This window comes from Schistocerca cancellata, chromosome 6 (genome assembly GCF_023864275.1).
Source record: "Schistocerca cancellata isolate TAMUIC-IGC-003103 chromosome 6, iqSchCanc2.1, whole genome shotgun sequence".
Classification (NCBI taxonomy): domain Eukaryota; kingdom Metazoa; phylum Arthropoda; class Insecta; order Orthoptera; family Acrididae; genus Schistocerca; species Schistocerca cancellata.
In genome coordinates, this window is record NC_064631.1 from 500,241,187 (window position 1) to 500,269,044 (window position 27,858).

The following is a 27,858-nucleotide window of genomic DNA, read 5'->3' on the forward strand; positions in this document are numbered from 1 at the left end:
GACTGGCACCAGGGGTAGTCAGGTGGTGTATGAGAACAAAGGGCGTGCTATCTTGGAATGTGGAGTGCCACAGACAAGTAGCAGGCACAGTTAACAAGTAACAAGCAACCTCCCTCCCTCCCTCCCTCCCTCCCTCCCTCCCTACCTACCTACCTACCTACCTACCTACCTACCTACCTCCATCCTCCTCCCTCCCTCCATCCCTCCATCCCTCCCTCCCTCCCTCCATCCCTCCCTCCCTCCCTCTCTCCCTCTCTTCCCCCCCACTCTTCACTCTCTCCCTTCCTTCCTCCGCCCCCACCCCTCCCCCCTCAATCCCTCACTCACTCTCGTGCTCTCCCCACCTCTTTGCTCTCCCCCACCTCTTTTGCTCTTCCCCCACCTCTTTTGCTCTCCCCCACCTCTTTTGCTCTCCCCCACCTCTTTTGCTCTCCCCCACCTCTTTTGCTCTCCCCCCACCTCTTTTGCTCTCCCCCACCTCTTGCTCTCCCCCACCATCTTTTGCTCTCCCCCACCTCTTTTTGCTCTCCCCCACCTCTTTTGCTCATCCCCCACCTCTTTTGCTCTCCCCCACCTCTTTTGCTCTCCGCCACCTCTTTTGCTCTCCGCCACCTCTTTTGCTCTCCGCCACCTCTTTTTCTCTCCGCCACCTCTTTTTCTCTCCGCCACCCTCTTTGCTCTCCGCCACCACTTTGCTCTCCGCCACCTCTTTTGCTCTCCGCCACCTCTTTTGCTCTCCGCCACTCTTTTGCTCTCCGCCACCTCTTTTGCTCTCCGCCACCTCTTTTGCTCTCCGCCACCTCTTTTGCTCTCCGCCACCTCTTTTGCTCTCCGCCACCTCTTTTGCTCTCCGCCACCTCTTTTGCTCTCCGCCACCTCTTTTGCTCTACGCCACCTCTTTGCTCTCCGCCACCTCTTTGCTCTCCGCCACCTCTTTTGCTCTCCGCCACCTCTTTTGCTCTCCGCCACCTCTTTTGCTCTCCGCCACCTCTTTTGCTCTCCCCCGACCCCCTATTCGCCCTCCCCCGACCCCTATTCGCCCCTCCCCCGACCCCCCTCTTCTCCCTCCCCCGACCCCCTCTTCTCCCTCCCCCGACCCCCTCTTCTCCCTCCCCCGACCCCCTCTTCTCCCTCCCCGACCCCCTCTTCTCCCTCCCCCGACCCCCTCTTCTCCCCTCCCCCGACCCCCTCTTCTCCCCCTCCCCCGACCCCCTCTTCTCCCCTCCCACGACCCCCTCTTCTCCCCTCCTCCGACCCCCCTCTTCTCCACTCCCCCGACCCCCTCTTCTCCCCTCCCCCGACCCCCTCTTCTGCTCTCCCACTGCCCCCACCTCCACGCCCTCTCCCGCTCCCTCCCTGCCCGCCTCCACCCCATCTCCCACTCCCTCACTCACCACTCTATTCCTCACTCCCCCCCTCTCGCGCCCACGCCCCTCGCCCCTCTCGCGCCCGCTCCCCTCGCCCCTCTCGCGCCCGCTCCCCTCGCCCCTCTCGCGCCCGCTCCCCTCGCCCCTCTCGCGCCCGCTCCCCTCGCCCCTCTCGCGCCCGCTCCCCTCGCCCCTCTCGCGCCCGCTCCCCTCGCCCCCTCTCGCGCCCGCTCCCCTCGCCCCTCTCGCGCCCGCTCCCCTCGCCCCTCTCGCGCCCGCTCCCCTCGCCCCTCTCGCGCCCGCTCCCCTCGCCCCTCTCGCGCCCGCTCCCCTCGCCCTCTCGCGCCGCTCCCCTCGCCCCTCTCGCGCCCGCTCCCCTCGCCCCTCTCGCGCCCGCTCCCCTCGCCCCTCTCGCGCCCGCTCCCCTCGCCCCTCTCGCGCCCGCTCCCCTCGCCCCTCCTCGCGCCCGCTCCCCTCGCCCCTCTCGCGCCCGCTCCCCTCGCCCCTCTCGCGCCCGCTCCCCTCGCCCCTCTCGCGCCCGCTCCCCTCGCCCCCGCCCCTCTCGCGCCCGCTCCCCTCGCCCCCGCCCCTCTCGCGCCCGCTCCCCTCGCCCCCGCCCCTCTCGCGCCCGCTCCCCTCGCCCCCGCCCCTCTCGCGCCCGCCTCCCTCGCCCCTCGCTCCCCTCGCGCCCCGCTCCCCTCGCGCCCGCTCCCCTCGCCCCCGCTCCCTCGCCCCCGCTCCCTCGCGCCCGCTCCCCTCGCGCCCGCTCCCCTCGCGCCCGCTCCCCTCGCGCCGCTCCCCTCGCGCCCAGCTCCCCTCGCCCCCGCTCCCCTCGCGCCCGCTCCCTCGCGCCCGCTCCCTCGCCCCCGCTGCCCTCGCCCCCGCTGGCCCTCGCCCCCGCTGCCCTCGCCCCCGCTGCCCTCGCCCCCGCTGCCTCGCCCCCGCTCCCCTCGCCCCCGCTCCCCTCGCGCCCGCTCCCCTCGCGCCGCTCCCCTCGCCCCCGCTACCCTCGCGCCCGCTCCCCTCGCGCCCGCTCCCCCTGCCCCCGCTCCCCCCGCCCCCGCTCCCCCCGCCCCCGCTCCCCCCGCCCCGCTCCCCCCGCCCCCGCTCCCCCCGCCCCCGCTCCCCCGCCCCCGCTCCCCCCGCCCCCCCGCCCCTCCCCCCGCCCCCGCTCCCCCCGCCCCCGCTCCCCCCGCCCCCGCTCCCCCCGCCCCACTCCCCCCGCCCCACTCCCCCCGCCCCACTCCCCCGCCCCACTCCCCCCGCCCCACTCCCCCCGCCCCACTCCCCCCGCCCACTCCCCTCGCGCCACCTCCCCCTGCCACCACTGTCCCCCTTATTCTCTTGGAGTCTGTAGCACTGAGACTGTGCTGCTGTGCTTTATATGCTAGTGTGATCATGGGCTGTGGTTGCTGGTGGATGTAGCATGCTATAAATGGCTGAAGGGAAATTATTTTCTAGTGAGTTATGGTCAATAGTATCTTGGTATCTATTGAAGGCTATTCTGTGTATAATAATGTATTTTGTTTAATCAGTTATGCTACTGTGTGTTTTTTATTTGAATTACAGTGCTGTTCCAGCTATACAGCAATCATCAGGTTACCTGTAACAGCACATTTATAATTTTTGGTATGTTTGTTGTATGACATGTGAGTTATATACAGATATGATACTACATTCGTTTTCTAGTCCTGACTTGATCATTTATTATACAGCAGGCACGAAAGATTGCAAATCATTGACACTATTCAGTGTGTTTGTTACTGCTGTGGGAGCATACTAGTTGATTGGAATTTATAGTGTGCCTGATGTTTCGTCAGGTTGTACAGTTTAGTGTCCTTGTTTTAGTGTAAGTTAAAGGGTTTTCCTGGTTTTACATAAAATTTAGTGTGTTCCTCATCCCCCTTGGGTGTGTTCTAGTATTAAGCTTACAGGAAGACATCACCTACTTGATCTAGTATTTTAAGTTCATGCTACATCCAACTGTGATTCTCTCCCTCTTCCATCTAACCAATTCCTGGTCACCTTCTAGGATTTCTGTGTCTCCAACTTGGCCTCACCATCCTTCCCAGATCACTTGTTTAGAACCTTTTGGCAGACGTAACGGCAGCCATACATAGCCTCGTAACTTAATCGTAATACCTGTAGACAAAGGCCCTATCATTGTCATTATAAATTGCAATGACTACCTGGCAGATGGCCTCTGTCAATTGCCTGACTCCTCCACCTGTAAACATTACCTGAGTGATCCATCCCAGAAGTCCAAAATAATCTCCAGTCCCTGCTTAAAGCCTTAGGCCCTTCACAGAATCCCTCCCCTCAATCTATTTCCATCGTCACCTTTACAACACTTTGCACATCCACCTCTATGTGCTCCCCAAAATTCACAAATCCCCAAAATTCCAAAAATCCAGACGACCCAATTGGAGCAGGTTATTGTGCTCTCTCCCATTGAAAAAAAATTTGGCCCTCATTGTCCAACACCTCCAGCCAATCACAGGAATCTAGTGTTCAATGTCAAAGATCTAAAGATCTCTCCCAACATCCTGCAGATTCCAAATCCACTATCTCATTTCTCCTAAACCTTACTAACTTCATCCTAACTCACCAGTACTTCTTCTTTGAAGGGAAGTTACACAAACAAATCTGTGACACAGCTATGGGCACCCACACGGCACCCTTCTATGCCAACCTTTTATGGGTCATCTAGTGGAGACCTCGTAGCATCCCAAACCCCAAGTCTGATTCAGGTTCAGTGATGATATCTTCGTGATCTGGACTCAGTGCCATGGACACCCTATTGTCATTCCCTCACAACCTCAATACCTTCTCTGCTATTTGCTTCACCTTGTCCTCCTCAAACCAGTGTGTCAGCTTTCTGAACATCGACCTCCACTTCTCTGATGGCCCCATCCACAACTGTGTCCATATAAGGCCACCAGCCATCAAGAGAACCTACATTTCAACGATTACCATCCCTTACACACAAAAAACCCTCCCATTCAGCCTAGTCCACCATGGGGGGATGGCATATCTGCAGTGATTTACTTGCCCAGTACGCTGAGGTTCCAACAAAAGCCTTCACAGACAGGCACTGTCCCACACACAGACCTATTCTGCAAAGCAGTTTCCCACATACCCACAATCCTCCATCACCCCTAAGAACCATTTACAGAGAAGCGGCCCTTTCGTTATCCAATTCCATCCTGGACTGGAACAACTTAACTGTATCCTTCATCAGGGCTTGATTATCTATCACCTTGCCCTGAAATGAGGGACATCCTATCCAAGATCCTTCCCACCTTGCAAGAGTGATTTTCTATTATCCAACCAACCTCAACAAGATCCTAGTTTATCACTAGGACACTCACAATACCAATCCCTTGCTACAGGGATCACATCCCTTTGGAAGGCACAGGTGCAAGACCTTCCCAAATCTGCTCACCCAGCACTTCTTATTCCAGTCCTATCCAATCAGAGACCAGTGCATCTGTGAAAGCAGCCATGTCATATGCCAGCTCTGTTGCAATCATTGCACAGCTGTGTGGTATTACTACCATCCAGTTGTCCACTAGGAAGAATGGCTACAGCAAATCTGTGGCCAAGAGCAGAGTGGACCACTCTGTGATAAAATGTGCAGCTGAACATAACATGCTTGATTTCAGTGGTTGCTTCACAACCCAGACCATCTCCCCTCCCTCTACCACGATCTTTTCTGAACTGTGCAGTTGGTAATTATCCTTATAACACATTTCCCACTCCTGAAATCATCCCTACATCAACATACAGTAACCTACTGTACCCACACCCTCCACCCAACAGTTTCCACCCCCCCCCCCCCCCCTCGCAGTCCTATCAGCTTCCATCTACATATCCTCATCTCATTGGACACCTTTCTGCTAATGCATCCACCAGTCTTTTTCCCCTGCCGTGGTAGTCTCCTTTTGCACTCCCTGTTATTACACCCTCCTCCCCTCCCCTCCCCTGCCCCATCCCCCTGAGCCTATCTGATACTGCATCTGGGAGCCTTGTCCTGCCACTTGGTTCTTGCATGCTCCACCAGTCCACCAGGAAGCACTGATTCCTCTTCCCACGCCCTTACCCTGATATACATCCCACACCTCACTCCAGATTGCTGTTTCTGCTTAATGCAGTACAGTTGTGTTGTGGACAGACAGGCTGGAGATAGTGGTCATGTGTGCATGAGATGTACTTGCTTGTGTGAATGTGTGGATTTTCCTTTTTTCTTTTCTGTGGAAGGCTTTGTCTAAAAGGTCAGTTTGTAACAGTTTTTTTTGTTGTACCTGTCTCGAACTCATTGTCTCACCTTTATAATGGGTAGTAATCTGTCCTTTTCATAGTATTGTTGATATTCCAACTTTGAGGTTTTATAGTTTTACTTTCAAAATTTTGTGCAATTATTGAGAAAATTTAAAAAGCTACTATTATCTACTAATTAAGAAGTGTAATCTTATGTCAAAAGTTTAATACAATAAGTCAAGTATTATAGTTAGAAACAGTGTGTTTGTCACGATTCAGTGTAACTGACAGCATGCTATCACCCAGTCTTTATTTATCCAGTATTTGAAAATTAGAGCACTTGAGCAACTTCTGGCATACTTTATACATAATTTCAAACTTTTTCTGCTTTCATCCTTAATGTCAAATATTTATTGCATTAACTCATTTGTCAAGTAACCATACATTTGAAGATGTTTTATACGTAGGAGTGTGATTCTTTAAAGAATCACATGTGTATTGGTTGTCTTCTGGTAGCTGGGATGAGAAAGTACTTTGTAAAGTAGTTTTGTCCTTCTGTTTGTATGACATTAGTTTCTGATACATACAATTATACTCTGATGGGAAGACACACGTCCTTGTAGTCTTGTGGTAAGCATATTTTACTGGTAGTCTTTTTAATAATGGGTGTAACAATACCTTGGCCATAGTGCAGCTTTTAATGTACATGGAGATTTTACATTTATTTTATTGTGGAATAGAAAAGTGTGGCACCTATTTAAAGTTTTCAGTATTTTTTAGACTCCAGCTTAAACTACTTGTTTTTCTGTATTGTATATTTGCTGTTCATCCATTCATCCACGTGTGTGTGTGTGTGGGGGGGGGGGGGGGGGGGGGGGGAGAGCCTGTTTTTGTACATATTTTAGTGAATGATTTATACAGGGTCAACCAGAGCTCACCGACAAACTTTCAGAGGTTGTTCAGTGACACCTTCTCAGTATTTTGGTACAATAGATGAATGGTCTCCAGTGGATTGTTACAGAGCAGTAAAGTAATAATGATTTGTATGATGTTTTATGCATATTACTTTTGTTTTTGTGGGAATACATTCACAACAGTGAAAAATCCTGTAGTATACAATTATTCCAACAGAGAAGGATGTTGTTTCTTGTATAAATGCCAATGTACAAATGCAAAAGTATTGAGATGTGGTTGCTGTTGGTGTGGGAACAGCTCAAAGTGGCATTCAGTGAATACATACATGAAGTGCACATCGGCCAACTCTTCGTCAGTGAACTTACCCAACGTACAGCTGTGTATCACTGTTAGTGCATAACACACACTGCCAAGAAACAAAACCCTAGACAGAACTGAGCAATACTGAATGTAGACCTCTTGATAACAAGTTAAAGGGGCGTTGCTTTGTCAATAACTTATACTGTGAGCGAATGGGATCAAGAACCACAGTGCATACCATCAAAATTTGTAACATTGTGCCCTATTTTCATTGCAATACAGTTACAAAGCTTATTTGGGACAAGAAATCAAATGTATTGCAATAACGCTGTAAAGAGCCCCTGGAGACCGTGGGTCCCTTACACCAAAATACTCAGAAGGTACCCCTGCGCAACCTGTGCCATTTTGTCAGAGTAGTACTGATTCACCCTGTACGTTAAAATAAATTTTAATCAGTCTTCTTTAATATTTTGAAACAGGTGCTAAAGACTCGGACAGGTACAGACACATGCAGTTCCACACCACCCTGTATAGTTTTTGCAGCTGTCCATTATTTATGACTACAACTGATTGGCCCTGTAGTATTCTATTTCCTACCAATATTTAATTTGTTAGTTCACTTAGTTATGTAGGATTCTGTTTTCCATCAACATTAAATGTGTTAGTTTGGCCTCCAGTTCCATTGGCACTAACAGAAAATAAAATCCCAACGTAAAACAAAATTTTTTTGTTGTGTGTGTGTCAATTTTGTCAAAGTAAGACTATCATTTTACATCTCAAATATAGTGTCTTATGTTCTTGTGCATCAAAGAGGTTTATTTTATACATTTGTGAAATGCTTAAGTATGTGGTTTTATACCAAGATTATTGGTAATATGTCGAAAGGAAAATTTTGTGTTGGCTACAGGAAATTAAATTCAGATTTTTCAAAGTGAACTTTGTACCTATGAAGTTGAAACTTTCAAAATCATTTCAGTATGCAGTAACTCACATATGTTTTAATAGCTTGTGAAAGGCTACATTTTGATTTTCTCTTTTTACTTTGTCTTTAGTGCATATTGTATTACTGTATAAATAATGGTAGATGTAAAGGTGATACCTCATTGTTAAGTTGAGGCATTGATGGTACATTGTAGTCAGCTGCGACAATGTAGCAGTGGTATGTGTGCACGTGTGCATTCTGAAGAAGGCTTTGTCCCAAAGTTCAGCAATGTTTCCAGTCGTGTGTATGTGCCCACAATGTGTTGTCAACTTTGACAGATTGTTACCCTTACTCCTTCATCGTTTATATTCCATCAAGGATTTTCTGTTAACATCACTTTGCTAGCCATCCCATGCAATATTCTTACCATTGTATCAGAACAAGGAAAACCATCAGTCCAACATGAATTTGTTATATTAGGTGTAATGTTTGTGAACAGGAATGCCGGGGGAAAACCTGTTCATTGGGAAACATAGAAGTTAAGCAACAGACAACTCGTGTGTTGAAAATATGAATTACACAGGGGTCTTCACCTGAAAAGTGAAGGTTTTGTTACATTAAAATGTCCCTGCTTGTACGAAATCTTGCTGTTTAATCTCCCCAGACATCTTATATACACATAATAATATGTTTTGTGTGTTCTTTGGTAGTTAAATTTACATGTTAATTTAGCAGGTAATCTATTCAGCCACTACATCAAGCAGCAGGAGTACAAACCTGTATGGCAGCCTATACAGCCAGCTGATAGTGAATCTCAACCAGGTATGAGAGGTGGGCATCAAATGTGTATGGATCCTTTCACAGAGACAATATACCTGTTTGGGGGCTGGGATGGAAATCAAGATCTCAGTGACCTTTGGACATATCATGTTCCTTCACGCAAGTGGACATTAATTTCCAAAGACACTGAGGCAGAGGTATGTCTCCACCATTTTTGTGCTTCTGATGTTATTTAAATAAAATCTTAAGAGTGTCCTAAAATTTCTGTGAAATGCAGCAAATGGGAAATTTAGTAAAACATTTGAGGCATTGGAAGTAAAGTAAAGTTGTCTCATCTAATATAAAATATAGGACAAACTGGAGTATACGCACCATATTTGGACAGAAAGCACACCTCTCAATGCATTATGCATTTCAGTGCCAATTGCTTAATGATGCCATAACTCTTAATCCACATATCTGATGCAGATTCAGGGACTTCATAATTGCATTTTCTGCCAGTTGTTTCATACTAACCGTAAACATAAGTGTCATTCGAATAGGACTAACATTGCATTTAAAAGGAGCAACAGTCAACTGAACCAAATGATGCCTAACCCAGATGCAAAGCTCTGCCACTCCAAAAAGGGAAATATCATTCTCTCTGCACAAACAGTTGGCAGTAAACAAGAATAGAAAATAGACCATTTCCGGAACATCCACAGTTCACTTTCAAAACTCAGGCTAATACAATTGTTGGTGCTACACAGATACACTTAAAAGTTCAAAGTTCTCACAGTGAGGATTATCAATGTAAAATAGCAAATTTTTAAAATCACTTGAGACTGGAGAATAAGTGAGAGAAATACCTGACAGTATTATGGTAAGGATAGTTGCTACTTTTCATATAGCGGAGATGATGCGTTGCAGACAGGCACAACAAAAAGACTATTAAAGACATGAGCTTTTGGCCAGAAGGCATGCTTCTGAAACAGACAGCGTACGCACACACATTCACAGAAATGCAGCTCACACACATGACCACTATCTGTCTTACTGACGATTGGTTGAAATAGGAGCAATCAGTATCTAATTGTTAATGTTCCCACATTCATAAAATTGGTGTCATTTCATAAACTTCACAACTATTTATCAGAAAATTTTAAATTAGAATGAGACAGTTTTCATTTGATATTACCTCACTAAATTGGAAGCCAAGAAAAAGTGAACACTGAGTAACTTGCTACAGTCAACATTATTTATACATTTACACACATTGTAATAAAAAAATTCTTTCAGATAACTGACAATTTTGTTGCTCGTCATTTGAGGAAAACAAATCCAGAACACCATAAGTTAATAGCCCAACAAAGTATCACAATTAAAAAAAAAAAAAAAACATTATTCAAACTGTTTCAATTTGCTTCCTTGTTCATTACTTTTCCTGGCCACCTTTCATGGCATTCCATCACCAGTCGAGTGACTTTCATACTCTCTTTTGTTCATCAATGGCCTGTTCTCTTATCGATTAGTTGATATCTTCGGCTCAGTTGAGCTCGGGAATCACACAGTGCTGTACTTAAGCGAGGAAAGTGGGACTCGTCTGGGTGCATCTTCCAAATATGTCATCCCGTTTCAAGTTCTTTTCAGTAATGTTTATTTATAGTGGGAACTTATTTTGATTCTGCTAAGGGTCGTCGTGACCATGCTTCCATAATATTGTGTCTGGGTCAGTGAGAGAATTGAAGTTAAATTTTCACTACTCTTATTTCAATATTAGTAATTCTCTATTAGAAATAGTTGTATTTGCCATTTCAAAAGGGTATCTGGACAGACTGTATCCACCAACTCTGAACATAAATTCCAATCCATACCCTTTGGTTAAAACTTGAGCATTGCCCCTTTGGACATGAAACAGTGTCATCAATTGTATAGATTTTTTTGAAAAGCATCTTACAGCAAAATTAGTGCCACAAAACTTAAGACTGTTTCCATTCAACAAGAAAAGCTGATTTGTGCGATGACCTTTTATACTTTTATATTGAAAGGAAAAGCAGCTAAATGTTTGAAGGTCTCTTTTTTTGTTCTTTTTTTCTTTCTGTCCTCTGCACCCCTGTCCATGCCCTGTTGTATCACATCCAACAAATGTGTTTTGAATCAATTTTATATGAGTAGAAGTAAATGAATTATCTGTAATGACTGATGCTCTGAGCACTATGGTAAGTAGCAAACATTTTGTTTTGGAATGCCTTACAAAACTGATTTGAATAGCTCAGTCACCATATGAAATTTTTTTTATACATCATGGCTACACTCAGTGGGCTCCAGAAATTAGCAAACAAGTTTTTGAAAAGTTGTGTAGCCACAACAGTCAGTTCTAATTGCCAGTAATTGGAAATTTGATTGGACTTTTATATAGATGTAAGACATAGTATGGCAGAACAGTATTAAAACTTCTGAAACACTATCTTTTCCATATTTTTAAGTTTTTGTGATCAAATTACTACACATTTTTTGCTTAAGCCTTGGCCTTTACGAGGACATGCTGAAAAGCAATGCTTCTGAATTTTTTATGTGGAAACTCTTAAAGCTTTTTAAATAAAACATTTTTTATTAACATTCTACATCTTCATTCTTTATGTCTGCACATAGGGCTCCAAATCGTAACTTTTAACATGATAGTGTGTAACATAATTATGTCGGTGCATGGGAAACAGCATGCTGTAATAGGGTTTCGAATTCGAAGAGATTGTCCACACATAGAGCACTCTCTCCTTCGGCATGACACTGCAAGACCATACACACATGCACTGTGACATCTGCAACGATTTTGATTTCTCGAGTCCACTGTCGTCAATCATTCTCCATACAATCCCAACTTCATCCCATCCAGTTTTCATCTGTTTCCCAAACTTGAACACTTTGAGCACTTCGCTTTGATAGTGTTGAAGCAGTGCAAGCAGAGACGAGGTTGTGGCTCTGTCAACAAAGTTAAACAATGGAAAATTCAGGATGGAATGTGACAATACTAAAAGGGTGGTTGCTACTCACGATATAGCAGAGATAGCCACAACAAAAAGACTGTCAGAATGTGCTCTGAATAAGCATTTCCGCTATATGGCAAGTAGCAACTAATATTGTCAACAATGTTAAATGTTCTACAGTGATGGTATCAACAAATTGGTCTCTCATTGGAGCAATGTGAGTGACGCCAGGGTGGCATTCTCATTTTTTGAGTCAATCAGTCCTCTGACTGGTTTGTTGTGGACTGCCACAAATTCCACTCATGTGCATACCTCTTCCCTCTCGACTCCTGTTTCTTCTTCTCCACCTCTCTCCTTTCTCATCTGCATTTAACAGACAAATTCACTTTGCGCTCTTAATGTTACCACCCATGCTTTTAATTTCTCTGAAGGTTATTTTGACTTTTTTATATGCTTAGTCAGTACTTCTGACAATCATTTCTTTTCTGATTTCTTCACATTGTTCCTGCAGCCACTTTACCATAGCTTCCCTGCATTACATATTTATTTCAATCCTAAGTTGCTTGTATTTCTTTATTTGTAAATTTTCTTGAACATTTTTGTACTTCACTTTTTCGACGATCAATTGAAATATTTCTTCTGTTACTCCTGGTTTCTTCGCAGTTTCTTCCTTGTACCTATGTTTTTCTTTCCATCTTCTGTGATTGTCCTTTTTAGTTATTTCCATTCTTCTTAAAAAAAATGCCTCCTGAGTTATTCATTATTTCAGTGCCTAAAGCCGCAGAGAACTTCATTCTTTAGTACTTCCGTATCCCGCTTCTTTGTGCTGTGGTTCTTCCTAACTAGTATCTTAATTTTCAACCTACTCTTCAAAATTGTGTTGCAAAATAAATATTTAAACATGAATGATAAAGATGTAGAATGCTGGTAATGTTTGATTTATTTTAAAACTTCAGGAGTTTTCATATAAAAAATGTATGGGTATTATGATTCTGTATGCCCCATATTTTCTTCTAGTGAATGCAGAATTGATTAGAAACTGCAAGTGACTTAGAGAATCCTGTGATCTTATCTTTACATTTTCTGATAGTACCACTGTGCCTTATGTGTAGGGAGGACCCAGTGCAAGATCGTGTCATAAGGTGTGCCTGGATCCAGAACAACGCCAAATATTTACACTGGGAAGGTACTTAGATACACACTATAGGACTCCAGAAAATCTGAAGGTATGGTTCAGCTTATATTGAAATAATGATGAACAGTGTTCATATTATCTATTTTGTTTTCATTAAATATTGCCAAAATAGTTCACTGTAATAAAATGAAGTGTGTAGTTGTATACGGTAGTAGTAAAAGAGTATACTTCTACACTGAAGAGCCAAAAAAACATATATACCTGCCTGACATCGTGAAGGCCGCCCCCCGCCTGGGTGAGCTCACAGAAGTGCCACAAAATGATGTGGCATGGACTTGACTAATGTCTGACGTAGTGCTGGAGGAAACTGACACCATGAATCGTGCAGGACTGTACATAAATCCACAAGAGTATGAGGTGCATTCAAGTTCTAAGGCCTCCGATTTTTTTTCTCCGGACTGGAAAGAGATAGAAACAAGCGCATTGTTTTAAAATGAGGCCGCATTCATTGTCAATATGTCCCAGAGATGGCAGCACCGTACGGCAGATGGAATTTTACCGCCAGCAGCGAGAATGAGAACTGTTTTAAATACTTAAAATTGCGACGTTTTCCTTACTTGAACAGCGTGCAATCATTCGTTTTCTGAATTTGCGTGGTGTGAAACAAATTGAAATTCATTGACTGTTGAAGAAAACATGTGGTGATGGAGTTATGGATGTGTCGAAAGTGTGTTCGTGGGTGCAACAGTTTAATGAAGGCAGAACATCGTGTAACAACAAACCGAAACAACCTCGGGCTCGCACAAGCCTGTCTGACGACATGATCGAGAAAGTTGAGAGAATTGTTACGGGGGATCGCCGAATGACTGTTGAACAGATCGCCTCCAGAATTGGCATTTCTGTAGGTTCTGTGCACACAATCCTGCAAGACAATCTGAAAATGTGAAAAGTGTCATCCAGGTGGGTGCCATGTATGCTGACGGACGACCACATGGCTGCCTGTGTGGCATGTTGCCAAGCAATGTTGACGCGCAACGACAGCATGAATGGGACTTTCTTTTCGTCTGTTGTGACAATGGATGAGACGTGGATGCCATTTTTCAATCCAGAAACAAAGCGCCAATCAGCTAAATGGAAGCACACCGATTCACTGCCACCAAAAAAATTTCGGATAACCGCCAGTGCTGAAAAAATGATGGTGTCCATGTTCTGGGACAGCGAGGGCGTAATCCTTACCCATTGCGTTCCAAAGGGCACTACGGTAACAGGTGCATCCTACGAAAATGTTTTGAAAAACAAATTCCTTCCTGCACTGCAACAAAAACGTCCGGGAAGGGCTGCGCGTGTGCTGTTTCACCAAGACAACGCACCCGCATATTGAGCTAATGTTATGCAACAGTTTCTTCGTGATAACAACTTTGAAGTGATTCCTTGTGCTCCCTATTCACCTGACCTGGCTCCTAGTGACTTTTGGCTTTTTCCAACAATGAAAGACACTCTCTGTGGCCGCACATTCACCAGCCATGCTGCTATTGCCTCAGCGATTTTCCAGTGGTCAAAACAGACTCCTAAAGAAGCCTTCGCCGCTGCCATGGAATCATGGCGTCAGCGTTGTGAAAAATGTGTACGTCTGCAGGGCGATTACGTCGAGAAGTAACGCCAGTTTCATCGATTTCGAGTGAGTAGTTAATTAGAAAAAAAATCGGAGGCCTTAGAACTTGAATGCACCTCGTATGAGGGGGTGGAGATCTCTTCAGAGCAGTATGTTGCAAGGCATCCCAGATACGCTAAAAAATTTCATGTCTGGGGAGTGTGGTCGCCAGTGGAAGTTTTTAAGCTCAGAAGAGTGTTCCCAGAGCCACTCTGTAGCAATTTTGGATGTGTGGCGTGTCTCATTGTCCTGCTGGAATTGCCTGAGTCGTCCGAATGTACAGTGGACATGAAAGAACGCAGGTTATCAGACAAGATGCTTACATACATGTCACCTGTCAGAGTCGTATATAGACATATCAGAGGTCCCATACACTCCAACTGCATATGCCCAACACCATTACGGACCCTCCACCAGCTTGAACAGTCCCCTTCATGTCCATCCATTCGATACAATTTGAAACAAGACTCGTCCGACCAGGCAACGTATTTCCAGTCATCAACAGTCCAATGTTGGTGTTGACAGGCCCAGGCGAGACGTAAAGCTTTGTGTCGTGCAGGCATCAATCAGTTCAAAAGCCCATATCAACGATATTTGTTGAACGGTTCACACGCTGACGCGTGTTGATGGCCTAGCATTGAAATCTGCAGCAATCTGCAGAAGGGTTATACTTCAGTCACGTTCAATTATTCTCTTCAGTCGTTGTTGGTCCCATCCTTGCAGGATCTTTTTCTGGCCGCAGCGATGTCAGAGATTTGATGTTTTACTGGATTCCTGATATTCATGGTATACTTGTGAAATTCTCATATGAGAAAATCATTGATGCCTCAGGTATGCTGTGTCTCATCTCTCGTGTGCTGACTATAACGCCAGGTTCAAACCCACTTAAATCTTGATAACCTGCCAATGTAGCAGCAGCAACCAATCTAACAACTGCACCAGACACTTGATGTCTTATATAGGCATTGCTGACTATAGCACCATATTCTGCCTGTTTTCATATCTCTGAATTTGAATACACACACCTATAACAATTTCTTTTGTGCTTCAGTGTGGGTAACCTGTTGTTCTTGTTGTTGTTGTGGTCTTCAGTCCTGAGACTGGTTTGAAGCAGCTCTCCATGCTACTCTATCCTGTGCAAGCCTCTTCATCTCTCAGTACCTACTATCCTCTTCCATTTCCATAATATTGTCCTCAAGTACATCGCCCTTGTATAGACCCTCTATATACTCCTTCCACCTTTCTGCTTTCCCTTCTTTGCTTAGAACTGGGTTTCCATCTGAGCTCTTGATGTTCATGCAAGTGGTTCTCTTTCCTTCAAAGGTCTCTCTAATTTTCCTGTAGGCAGTATCTATCTTACCCCTAGTGAGATAAGCCTCTACATCCTTACATTTGTCCTCTAGCCATCCCTGCTTAGCCACTTTGCACTTCCTGTCGATCTCATTTTTGAGACTTTTTTATTCCTTTTTGCCTGCTTCATTTACTGCATTTTTATATTTTCTCCTTTCATCAATTAAATTCAATATTTCTTCTGTTACCCAAGGGTTTCTACTAGCCCTCGTCTTTTTACCTATTTGATCCCCTGCTGCCTTCACTATTTCATCCCTCAAAGCTACCCATTCTTCTTCTACTGTATTTCTTACCCCCATTCCTGTCAATTGTTCCCTTATGCTCTCCCTGAAACTCTGTACAACCTCTGGTTCTTTCAGTTTATCCAGGTCCCATCTCCTTAAATTCCCACCTTCTTGCAGTTTCAGGCTAGTAAAATTGCCCTTTTCGGTGTTGTAAATATTTATTTGAGCGCATTTTTATTTATTTATTTATTGTGGGAGAGCTCATTGTATTTAAATTATACATCTGCATCTACATCTACATCGATATACATACACTGCAGGTCCTGTAAGGTGCACAGTGGAGGGTGCTTTGTACCATCACTAGTGATTCCTTTTCGTGTTTCACTCTCAGATGAGGAAAGGGAAAAATGGCTGCCTGTATGCCTCCATGTGAGCCCTAATTTCTCTTACATTGTCTTTGTTAATTTTATGCAAAATGTGTGTTGGTGGTAGTGGAATTGTTCTGCAGTCAGCTACTAATGGTGATTTTCCAAATTTTTTGAATGGTGTTTTGCGGAAAGTGCATTGTCTTCTCTCAAGGGATTCCCATGTGATTTCACAATGCATCTCCTCAACACTGGCATATTGATTGAACCTGCCAGTAACAAATCTAATAACATGCCTCTAAATTTCATTTTGATGTTGTGCGTAATACAACTTGGTGGGGGTTCCAAACAGTTGAGCAGTACTTAAGAACAGTGTGCACCAGTGTTTCATGTGTGGTCTTCATAGATGAGCTATACGTTCCTAAAATCGTATCAATGAACCCAAGTCAACCAGTTACTTTCCCTACTACTGACCGTAAGTGCTTCTTTCATTTCATATTATTGTTCAAGGTTATGCGTAGGTATTTAATCGACATGTCAGTGTCAAACAGCACACAGCCTATGCTGTATTTGAACATCACAAGTCTGCTTTTCCTATTCATCTGCATTAATTTAATTTTTTCTACATTTAGATCAATCTCCCATTCGTCACACTAAGTAGAAAGTAGCAGAAGAACAGTACAGAAAAACAGGGCCTTCTTCAATAAATAAATTTACTAGTATCAAACTTATACCTTAATTTGAGGAAAAAATTTCTACGAATATATGATTGGAGCACAACATTGTATAGTAGTAAATGGTGGAGTGTGGAGAAACAGGAAAAGAGGAGAACTAAAGCATTTCAGATGTGGTATTTCAGAAGGATGCTGAAAAGTAAGTAGTGTGATAAGGTAAGGAGAGAGAACATTCTCTGCAGAATTGCATAGGAAAGAAATATGTGGAAAGCACAAAAGAAGGGACAGGATGATAGGACATGTGTTAAGATGTCAGGGAATAGGTCCTGTGGTTCTAGAGGAAGCCACTCTGGGAGAAAACTGCAGGGGAAGACAGAGACTGGAATATATCCAACAAATAATGAGGATGTAGGTTTCTAGTTGTACCTAGAGATGAAAAGGTTGACACAGGAAAAGAATTTATGGTCCGCATCAGATCAATCAGAAGGCTGGTAGAGAAAAAAATTGGAAAAACTGACAAACCCATTCCTAATTTATGTGCAATACATCGAAATATTACAGATTTAATAATGCTTACATTAATTATAACCTAATAATTATTTTTTGCACATATGTTATGTTATAGGATTTGCTCAACAGAAAATTCTTTAATTTGGTCTCCACCACATTACCCATCATCATCATCATCATCATCATCATTTAAGACTGATTATGCCTTTCAGCGTTCAGTCTGGAGCATAGCCCCCCTTATACAGTTCCTCCATGATCCCCTGTTCAGTGCTAACTTTGGTGCCTCTTCTGATGTTAAACCTATTACTTCAAAATCATTCTTAACCGAATCCAGGTACCTTCTCCTTGGTCTGCCCCGACTCCTCCTACCCTCTACTGCTGAATCCATGAGTCTCTTGGGTAACCTTGCTTCTCCCATGCGTGTAACACGACCCCACCATCTAAGCCTGTTCGCCCTGACTGCTACATCTATAGAGTTCATTCCCAGTTTTTCTTTGATTTCTTCATTGTGGACACCCTCCTGCCATTGTTCCCATCTACTAGTACCTGCAATCATCCTAGCTACTTTCATATCCGTAACCTCAACCTTGTTGATAAGGTAGCCTGAATCCACCCAGCTTTCGCTCCCATACAACAAAGTTGGTCGAAAGATTGAACGGTGCACAGATAACTTAGTCTTGGTACTGACTTCCTTTTTGCAGAAGAGAGTAGATCGTAGCTGAGCGCTCACTGTATTAGCTTTGCTACACCTTGCTTCCAGTTCTTTCACTATGTTGCCATCCTGTGAGAATATGCATCCTAAGTACTTGAAACCGTCCACCTGTTCTAACTTTGTTCCTCCTATTTGGCACTCCATCCGTTTATATTTCTTTCCCACTGACATTACTTACGTTTTGGAGATGCTAATCTTCATACCATAGTCCTTACATTTCTGATCTAGCTCTGAAATATTACTTTGCAAGCTTTCAATCGAATCTGCCATCACAACTAAGTCATCCGCATATGCAAGACTGCTTATTTTGTGTTCACATATCTTAATCTCACCCCGCCAGTCTATTGTTTTCAACATATGATCCATAAATAATATGAACAACAGTGGAGACAGGTTGCAGCCTTGTCTTACCCCTGAAACTACTCTGAACCATGAACTCAATTTACCGTCAACTCTAACTGCTGCCTGACTATCCATGTAAAGACCTTTAATTGCTTGCAAAAGTTTGCCTCCTATTCCATAATCTTGTAGAACAGACAATAACTTCCTCCTAGGAACCCGATCATATGCCTTTTCTAGATCTATAAAGCATAGATACAATTCCCTGTTCCACTCATAACACTTCTCCATTATTTGCCGTAAGCTAAAGATCTGGTCCTGACAACCTCTAAGAGGCCTAAACCCACACTGAATTTCATCCAATTGGTCCTCAACTAATACTCGCACTTTCCTTTCAACAATACCTGAGAAGATTTTACCCACAACGCTGATTAAAGAGATACCTCTGTAGTTGTGACAGTCTTTTCTGTTTCCATGTTTAAAGATTGGTAACAGAAAATATTTAATGTCTTTTGGACTGGTTGTGGAGTAAATGGGTTCCCATGTGTTTGAACTCTGTTTGAACTAATGTTAAGCCATTGAAATTATTTCTGATAGTAGTGTTGTATGTACGCTTTTCATTGTTGAAAAGAAGAATACTGGTAAAACTAAGTACAGTAATGACATTTTTGAGCAATTGTATTTTGTTGACTGTGGTCAGTGGATTTTTTTATTATGATTTTGATGTTACTGTATTCCAAAAGCATAACACTATCTACATGTTGCATTTCAGTGGTTGTGTAGATAGCATTTTTATAACTTGGGGAGCTCTATATGAAATACTGAATTATATGTAATAAGTCTTGCCAAAATTTAATGTTACATCATTTGCCTTAAACCATCTGTGTATTTTTCAAATATTTCATTGGCTGCATTTTCAATAAAAGCAGTGGTACTAATTTTTATTTCCATACTTGTAGAATGTGTGAAAAAAGAATAAAATTTGTAACTACTGCCAGTGCAAGTACAAGAAAATTGATGTACCATATAGCAATAATAACAGTGCTCATAAATTCACTGGTGTGTAAAACTTACGGATAAAAGTAACTTTCACATAGTATGTTGCTGCCGAGTAATGTAACTCAACCAAACCGGGACCAGACATATAATGAACTGCTATGGTATAGCACAGAAGGAACTGAAAGAAATGCGCAATGAGACAAAAGATTAGCACTGTACTTTAAAATATTGTTTACCTTATTTTGAAATTACAGAGAGAAGGCACCACAATTATACTTGAAATTAAATGTGGACTGCTGTCAGTAATTCACAAAGAAGCTGTAGGAGTTTGTAATGGCAGAGAAGAATGTGGCATAAAATTTCTGCTATCTCACAGTATTTTATAGGATTAGTGCAGTTGTATTCAGCAGCACCTCAGGTTGTTAAACAAATTGCATTTTAATTTATCATATTTATATTAGTACCGGTGTACTTTTTTTATGAATATATGAAAATTTAGGAACATACTGTTTAAAGAAAAATGATTTGTTGCAGAGTGATTTCTATATGTATGACATTGAGAACAATAGATGGACTCTAATAACAGAAGACACAGGTAGCATGGGAGGCCCTCAACTGATATTTGATCATCAGATGTGCATGGATGTAGAGCGAAGAACTATTTATGTCTTTGGTGGTCGTGTTCTCACGCCTCAGTGCAGGTATGGTTCCCCTATCCTTTAATATATTATATAAACAGAACTGTTTGGGGAAAACAGAGGAGGCAGCAGCATCCTTGTAACAAGGTTTTAGATTAGACAGTAAACCACAGTGTCTCATAGGATGCTGCTAAGAAACTAAGGTGTATAGATGTTAATTTTTCTGAGTGATGAACACTGTTGAGGGAGAATGTAGATTTTACAACCACCACCACCACCACCACCAATGCTCCCATCCCCACCATCACTGCTACTTGTAATTGCATTACAAACCCTTTCATTTGGCTGTTTAACACTTTTAATATTAGAATTAAAGGAAAACAACCAGATAGATGTTCAGCTGCAGAGAACTATTGTGTATTTGAGAAATTTGGACATCTATTAAAAGAAGGATACTGTTGCATTCTCCACAAACCATACCGGTAACGCTCCTCTCCCCTTTCCAACTCTAAATACACCTACAACTTTAATCCAAGACAGCTTATTCTAATTTAACATGTAAAACTCTGGTTCCTGATCAGTTTCTCTCTACACTTTACTCTTTCCTCTACTCCATACTTTATTCCTTAGTCTACAAATTTTCTTCCTCTACACCTTCTTTAGTGCTTAGTTTGTCTTTTAGTCCTTAGTTTTCCCCCCAGCCCTTAGTTTTCCCCCCAGCCCTTAGTTTGCCCCCCAGCCCTTAGTTTGCCCCCCAGCCCTTAGTTTGCCCCCCAGCCCTTAGTTTGCCCCCCAGCCCTTAGTTTGCCCCCCCAGCCCTTAGTTTGCCCCCCAGCCCTTAGTTTGCCCCCCAGCCCTTAGTTTGTCCCCCCAGCCCTTAGTTTGTCCCCCCAGCCCTTAGTTTGTCCCCCCAGCCCTTAGTTTGTCCCCCCAGCCCTTAGTTTGTCCCCCCAGCCCTTAGTTTGTCCCCCCAGCCCTTAGTTTGTCCCCCCAGCCCTTAGTTTGTCCCCCCAGCCCTTAGTTTGTCCCCCCAGCCCTTAGTTTGTCCCCCCAGCCCTTAGTTTGTCCCCCCAGCCCTTAGTTTGTCACCCCAGCCCTTAGTTTGTCCCCCCAGCCCTTAGTTTGTCCCCCCAGCCCTTAGTTTGTCCCCCCAGCCCTTAGTTTGTCCCCCCAGCCCTTAGTTTGTCCCCCCAGCCCTTAGTTACACCCCCCCCCCCCCCCGAGCCCTTAGATTATCCCCCCCCCCGAGCCCTTAGATTCTCCCTCCCCCCCGAGCCCTTAGTTTCTCCCCCCAGACCTTAGTTTGCCCCCCCCAGCCCTTGGTTTGCTCCCCCCCCCCAGCCCTTGGTTTGCTCCCCCCCCCAGCCCTTGATTTGCTCCCCCCCCAGCCCTTGGTTTGCTCCCCCCCCCAGCCCTTGGTTTGCTCCCCCCCCAGCCCTTGGTTTGCTCCCCCCCCAGCCCTTGGTTTGCTCCCCCCCCCAGCCCTTGGTTTGCTCCCCCCCCCAGCCCTTGGTTTGCTCCCCCCCCCAGCCCTTGGTTTGCTCCCCCCCAGCCCTTGGTTTGCTTCCCCCCCCCAGCCCTTGGTTTGCTCCCCCCCCAGCCCTTGGTTTGCTCCCCCCCCCAAGCCCTTGGTTTGCTCCCCCCCAGCCCTTGGTTTGCTCCCCCCCAGCCCTTGGTTTGCTCCCCCCCAGCCCTTGGTTTGCTCCCCCCCAGCCCTTGGTTTGCTCCCCCCCAGCCCTCAGTTTGCTCCCCCCCTCCCCCCCAGCCCTCACTTTGCTCCCCCCCCTCCCCCCCAAGCCCTTAGGTTTTCATATAGCTCTTACCTTCTTCACTACCCTTTACTTTTTCCTTTACCCCTTATGCCTTCCTCTACTCCTTACCTGTTTTTATGGCTTATCTTTCTGTAATCCTTACTGTATCCTCTAGTCCTACTTTTCCTCCTAGTCCTTACCTTCACCCGCTAGTCCTTACCTTCACCCCCTAGTCCTTACCTTCACCCCCTAGTCCTTACCTTCACCCCCTAGTCCTTACCTTCACCCCCTAGTCCTTACCTTCACCCCCTAGTCCTTACCTTCAACCCCCTAGTCCTTACCTTCACCCCCCTAGTCCTTACCTTCACCCCCCTAGTCCTTACCTTCACCCCCCTAGTCCTTACCTTCACCCCCCTAGTCCTTACCTTCACCCCCCTAGTCCTTACCTTCACCCCCCTAGTCCTTACCTTCACCCCCCCCCCTAGTCCTTACCTTCACCCCCCCCCTAGTCCTTACCTTCACCCCCCCCCAGTCCTTACCTTCACGCCCCCTAGTCCTTACCTTACCCCCCTAGTCCTCACCTTCACCCCCCTAGTCCTTACCTTACGCCCCTAGTCCTCACCTTCACCCCCCTAGTCCTCACCTTCACCCCCCTAGTCCTCACCTTCACCCCCCTAGTCCTTACCTTCACCCCCCTAGTCCCGACCTTCCCACCCTCCCCCCCCCGCCCCCCCCATAGTCCCGACCTTCCCCCCCAGTCTCGACCTTCCACCCTAGTCCTTAACTTTTTCAGTAGTTTTTACCTTTTCTCGTAGTAATTTTCCTTTCCCTGTACCCTTACACCTCTACCTCTTAGCTTTATTTCTTCACTACCTTTTGTTTTTGTAATCTTCTATGCCACTTACTTTTGTTATCTTCTTTATGTCTTACTTTCCTCATCTTCTCTACTTATTAATTTCCTTATCTTCTCTACTTTTGTTATTTTCTCTAGCTGTTACTTTTGTTATCTTCTCTACCTGTTACATTTGTTATCTTCTCTAGCTGTTACTTCTTTTGTCCTCTACCAGTACTTTCTTTCCCATCCAACCCATGCTTGTATCCCTTCTATCCCTTGTTTCTACCCGGCAAGACATCGCCCCCCTTTCATCCTGGATTCTTCTATCACCCTCAAACCCCACCCATAGCTCCACGCTGTTGGGCACTTTACCCTCCTGCCCCATAGGAATTGTGCCCACCCTACCCCACTGGATTCGTGAACCCCTATCCCACTGAAATCCTGTCGCCGCCCTGCCCCGCTCGCCCCGCCCCGCCTGACCCGTGCCCCGCTCGCCCCGCCCCGCCTGACCCGTGCCCCGCTCGCCCCGCCCCGCCTGACCCGTGCCCCGCTCGCCCCGCCCCGCCTGACCCGTGCCCCGCTCGCCCCGCCCCGCCTGACCCGTGCCCCGCTCGCCCCGCCCCGCCTGACCCGTGCCCCGCTCGCCCCGCCCCGCCTGACCCGTGCCCCGCTCGCCCCGCCCCGCCCCGCCTGACCCGTGCCCCGCTCGCCCCGCCCCGCCCCGCCTGACCCGTGCCCCGCTCGCCCCGCCCCGCCTGACCCGTGCCCCGCTCGCCCCGCCCCGCCTGACCCGTGCCCCGCTCGCCCCGCCCCGCCTGACCCGTGCCCCGCTCGCCCCGCCCCGCCTGACCCGTGCCCCGCTCGCCCCGCCCCGCCTGACCCGTGCCCCGCTCGCCCCGCCCCGCCTGACCCGTGGCCCGCTCGCCCCGCCCCGCCTGACCCGTGGCCCGCTCGCCCCGCCCCGCCTGACCCGTGGCCCGCTCGCCCCGCCCCGCCTGACCCGTGGCCCGCTCGCCCCGCCCCGCCTGACCCGTGGCCCGCTCGCCCCGCCCCGCCTGACCCGTGGCCCGCTCGCCCCGCCCCGCCTGACCCGTGGCCCGCTCGCCCCGCCCCGCCTGACCCGTGGCCCCCTCGCTTGACCCGTGGCCCCCTGTCCTCTGCATAACTGTTCTGCTCCCTGGCCTGTACTTCGTTCACTGTCCATGTTCCTCCTGTGGTCTGTTGTCCCAAGCCCAAGTCTCCCCTCATTCTTTTGCATTTTCCCTCTTGTTCTGAGCCGGAGTGCTACCACTGCTTTTCTTGTTTCTTTCATATCTTCTTTTCCTGAAATCGTGAACGCAACATTTATTTCATGCTATCACTTCTCTTGCCATATTCTTCTTGTGGAGTGTCTTGTATCCTTTATTGAAAATCATTGATATGTGTGTGTTTGTCTGCATTTAATAACATGGTAGACCCTCTGTCCATAAACAAGGTAATTATATTTTGAAGACATTGTTCACCAATGAAATTGTCTGCTACACATAGTTGTACACAGCAGTTGCTGATGAGGAAACTGGTCAGAGTAAAAACAGTTTGATTCTACTGTCTGCTATGTTGTTGAATTGGTTTTATTAACTGTAATAATATCGTTAAAGTGCAGTTACATGAGCTTGAAGCTTATTACAAATGAACTGTTTGCTTCCTTTTCATCTTAACTTGACATGAGAATTCTCCTTAAAATTGTATGACACAGCTTGCATATAAAACATTTTGTTTTAAATAACCACATAAAGCTGCTAAAAGTTTTTGTTTTATTATATGTACAATTAACTTCGGCGAATACAGTATATAAACAAGGGCATACAATACTTACTGGGAGAAACAAGAAAAGAAATAATGCAATATGACATTCATTAAAACTATTAAGCACTTATTTTTAAAATTATTCATGGTGAATACCATATGTCTATAATTTTGAAAAATGGTTGATTACTTATCTCTGTCTGAATATGTGGCTCTATAAGTTCCAGTATGATAAACAAATGAATATTTATTACATACCACAGCTTCTACATTTACATTCAGTCATAATATACCTGACATATTGTGGGATATTCTCAAGTTTGGAACTGAGTTTGAGCTCTGTACACATTCAGTTTATAGGTCAGACTGGGAATGTCAAACTGTGAATGTATGTTGTAAGTAGCATTAAAATCTATGTGGTCAGTACATTCCCTCTTCACTGTCTGCTTGTTGACCTTTATTTGTAATCTGTTTTATTTTGATTTTATTTTATTGAGTTTGTCTTTATTTAAAACCTTTAATTTGTTCAGCACTAGTTAGATTTACTTGTAGCCTGTTTCATTAGAAGCTAGACATTCAGTTGTCATATTTTGACAAAAATTGTTTGCAGAACTGGTTTTAGTGAAATAACAAGCAACTACAAGCTGCTGTGCAAGGCATTCTGTACACAACACTCATGGGGAAATCTCTTTCTTCATAAATTTGTAAAAAGTTTCTGGTGATGTGTTAACTTTGGTTTACTGGTTAATTCATTACAGTGACACTTCAGATGCTTTCCTTTAGTTCATCTACAACATTTAGAGTGCTATTACTAAGGTTGATTGTGCTTCTAATCATCCACAAAATTGTTTTTTTCATATTTTCCTTTGATTTCTTCTTCTTCTTCTTCTTCTTCTTTTTTTTTTTTTTTTTTTTTTTAAATTGCGTATTTTCACTGTCATACTCTGCTGAGCTGTACCATCCACAGCGAATGACACTTTTCGCATGTTCTTATGCTACTGTGATACTCAAACTCTAAAAATAAACTTTTTATGATAAGGGCAAACAGTCCCCCCTCACTGTGACAGACTGCCTGTGGATGGAGAAAAATATGCCTTTCAGTTTCTTCATTAAGACTTTTTAATATTAAGTAGTAACAACATCAACATCAACAATAATGATAATAATAACAAAAATAAAGATTGTAACTAAACAACTTGACTGCTTTTTGTTATGCTACTGTTAGTGAAATAACAGATATGCAAGATATTGAATTCACATGTACTGGTTTTTATATTGTAATGCTCTACTATTAGATATGTATTTTGACTTTTTTGTTGCTACATACTTCTATATGTTGCATTACTGACAGAAATTGGAACACCATTACTATAATCATGTAATGTTACCAGCATGGTGGATGAGCGACCAGGATTTATAGGCCTTGTGGGACCAGTGGAACCAATATTTTCTGGTCTTTTCTCATATCATGTTCCTACTAACACTTGGAAGAAACTATGTGATGATTCCTGCTGGCCAGAGGGGGCTCCGTATACAGCTATTCGTTCCAGAGTCGGTCATTCCATGTTGTTTCATCCCGTAAGTAATTTTATCTGTTTAGTTTTGATAATTACTAATGATTTCTGTAACAGTTTGTACAAGGCATTCATTTTACATTTATTTTCAACAGTAGATGCAGTTTTCTAATTTTATTTGAGGAATAGTATTCTTTCACTTTTCTTGCTGCAAGCATGTAATCGATAGAATTACACTCTCTGCTTCACTTGATAAACAAAAATGAGATAGGTGGAAATTGTCAAGAACTGACATATATTTCTTCAGGCAGAGGAGGATTGGAAATTTTGTTCCATGAAACTCTTCCTGTGCTAAATAATTTCTGGTGTTACGTGGAATGTCATTCACATATACAAGGAATAGGTATGGCTCAAATTAAACCCTTTTGGACTCCATTCATTCTTTCTCTCAAGTCGCAATTTTTTTTTCACTTTCCATCATTGTCTGAATTACTCAGAACTATTTTTGCATTACTTATGATTCACACCAGTTGTTTGGAACATTTTACTTACATTAAATTTGAACTCTTTTCAGAGATCATGTTTGGCTACTCAGTTAGGAGTTTGTACAGATCACAAAAAAAAAGTTGGTATTTTGTTGTTTACAGCTTGTAATACTCATTGGCTAAATGTATAAAGTGAAGTTTCAGCAGAGCAACCATTTGTAACAGGCACCATAATATACCAAGTTAATTGTGTCTGCTTGAATGTGACACTACTCGAGTACTTACTATCTCAATATTTTAGCAAAGTTTGCCAGTAAGAAAACTACATGATAATTATCTTCCTTTTTGCCTTTCGTAAAACATTTAGCTATACAATATTGTAATTTGCATCAAAAATTCCTTAGCCAGTTATGGATTTCTTGTATGACTAAGAATGTAACTTAGAACTGGAACAACTCTTCAGAATTCTGGTTGAGATTCCAAAATCACGTGAGCTTTTATTTTTGAAGAAAATTACAATAATATTAATTTAAGTGTAGTATGCTACAATTTATGATGATGATGATTATGAAGTCTCATACTCCTTGACAGAGTGTAGGGGAACGATGCGGGAGACCCGCACCGCTGTACTAGGCAAGGTGCTAGTGGAGTTGGTTTGCCATTGCCTTCCTCCGATGCTACAATTACTATTATTTAATTAAATTTTTGTGGAAAGATGTGTGAATATATCTCCCTACTTCTTCAACTTAGCTGTTTGACCTAACTTCAGCCACTGCATTCAGAAAGTGACTCGTGGAATTATTTGTAAGTTGTGAAATATCATCCGCGACAAAGCCATTCAGTTTGATACTGATGCTATTTTCTGCACTGTCTGATTGACCTGTTTCTTGCACCATAATATTAGTTATAGTCAACATTGCTGATATCTATCATGATGCGCATTTTCTACAATTTTAATAACTTTTTGTAATATTTTGTTACAAGTTTTGTAAGCTGCAAGTATTACAGGATCTTTACGTGATCTGGAATGTAAATAAATTTTACTTTTCTGTTTGTAAGATATTTAAAACCCTTTAGTTATCCATGATTTGCTGTTTCTTTTTGGAGCTCATGTTTACCAGACTTTTTCCTTGTTTTCGCCCATATTGCTGCCTTTGAAAGGTTGAGAGTGCAGTTTGGGTCCACCATGTATATATTATGTGAAGAACAGATACAGAGTCACTACCATTGACAAAGTGGAGATGGGCTGTGCTATATTATTATTATTATTATTATTATTATTATTATTATTTCTTTCTTTCTTTCTTTTCTCAGACGTTATGTCTGGTCAAAAATGGAAAGTGACACAGACCTTGATCAAGCGTGACTTCCTTTTAACTGTACG

General features: G+C 44.4%; 1 protein-coding gene across 2 annotated transcripts in view; it reads left to right on the forward strand.

The window, feature by feature from the left end:
* LOC126191553 (muskelin) overlaps positions 1-27,858 on the forward strand; it is a 155,152-nt gene that overhangs the window by 78,450 nt on the left and 48,844 nt on the right. Inside the window, exons 6-9 of one of the 2 annotated variants that reach the window (XM_049932462.1) lie at positions 8,497-8,741; positions 12,620-12,733; positions 20,001-20,167; positions 25,867-26,053. In XM_049932462.1, coding sequence (XP_049788419.1) covers positions 8,497-8,741; positions 12,620-12,733; positions 20,001-20,167; positions 25,867-26,053 — 713 coding nt within the window. The remainder of the gene's footprint in view (positions 1-8,496; positions 8,742-12,619; positions 12,734-20,000; positions 20,168-25,866; positions 26,054-27,858) is intronic. The other variant, XM_049932463.1, reaches the window with a different exon arrangement.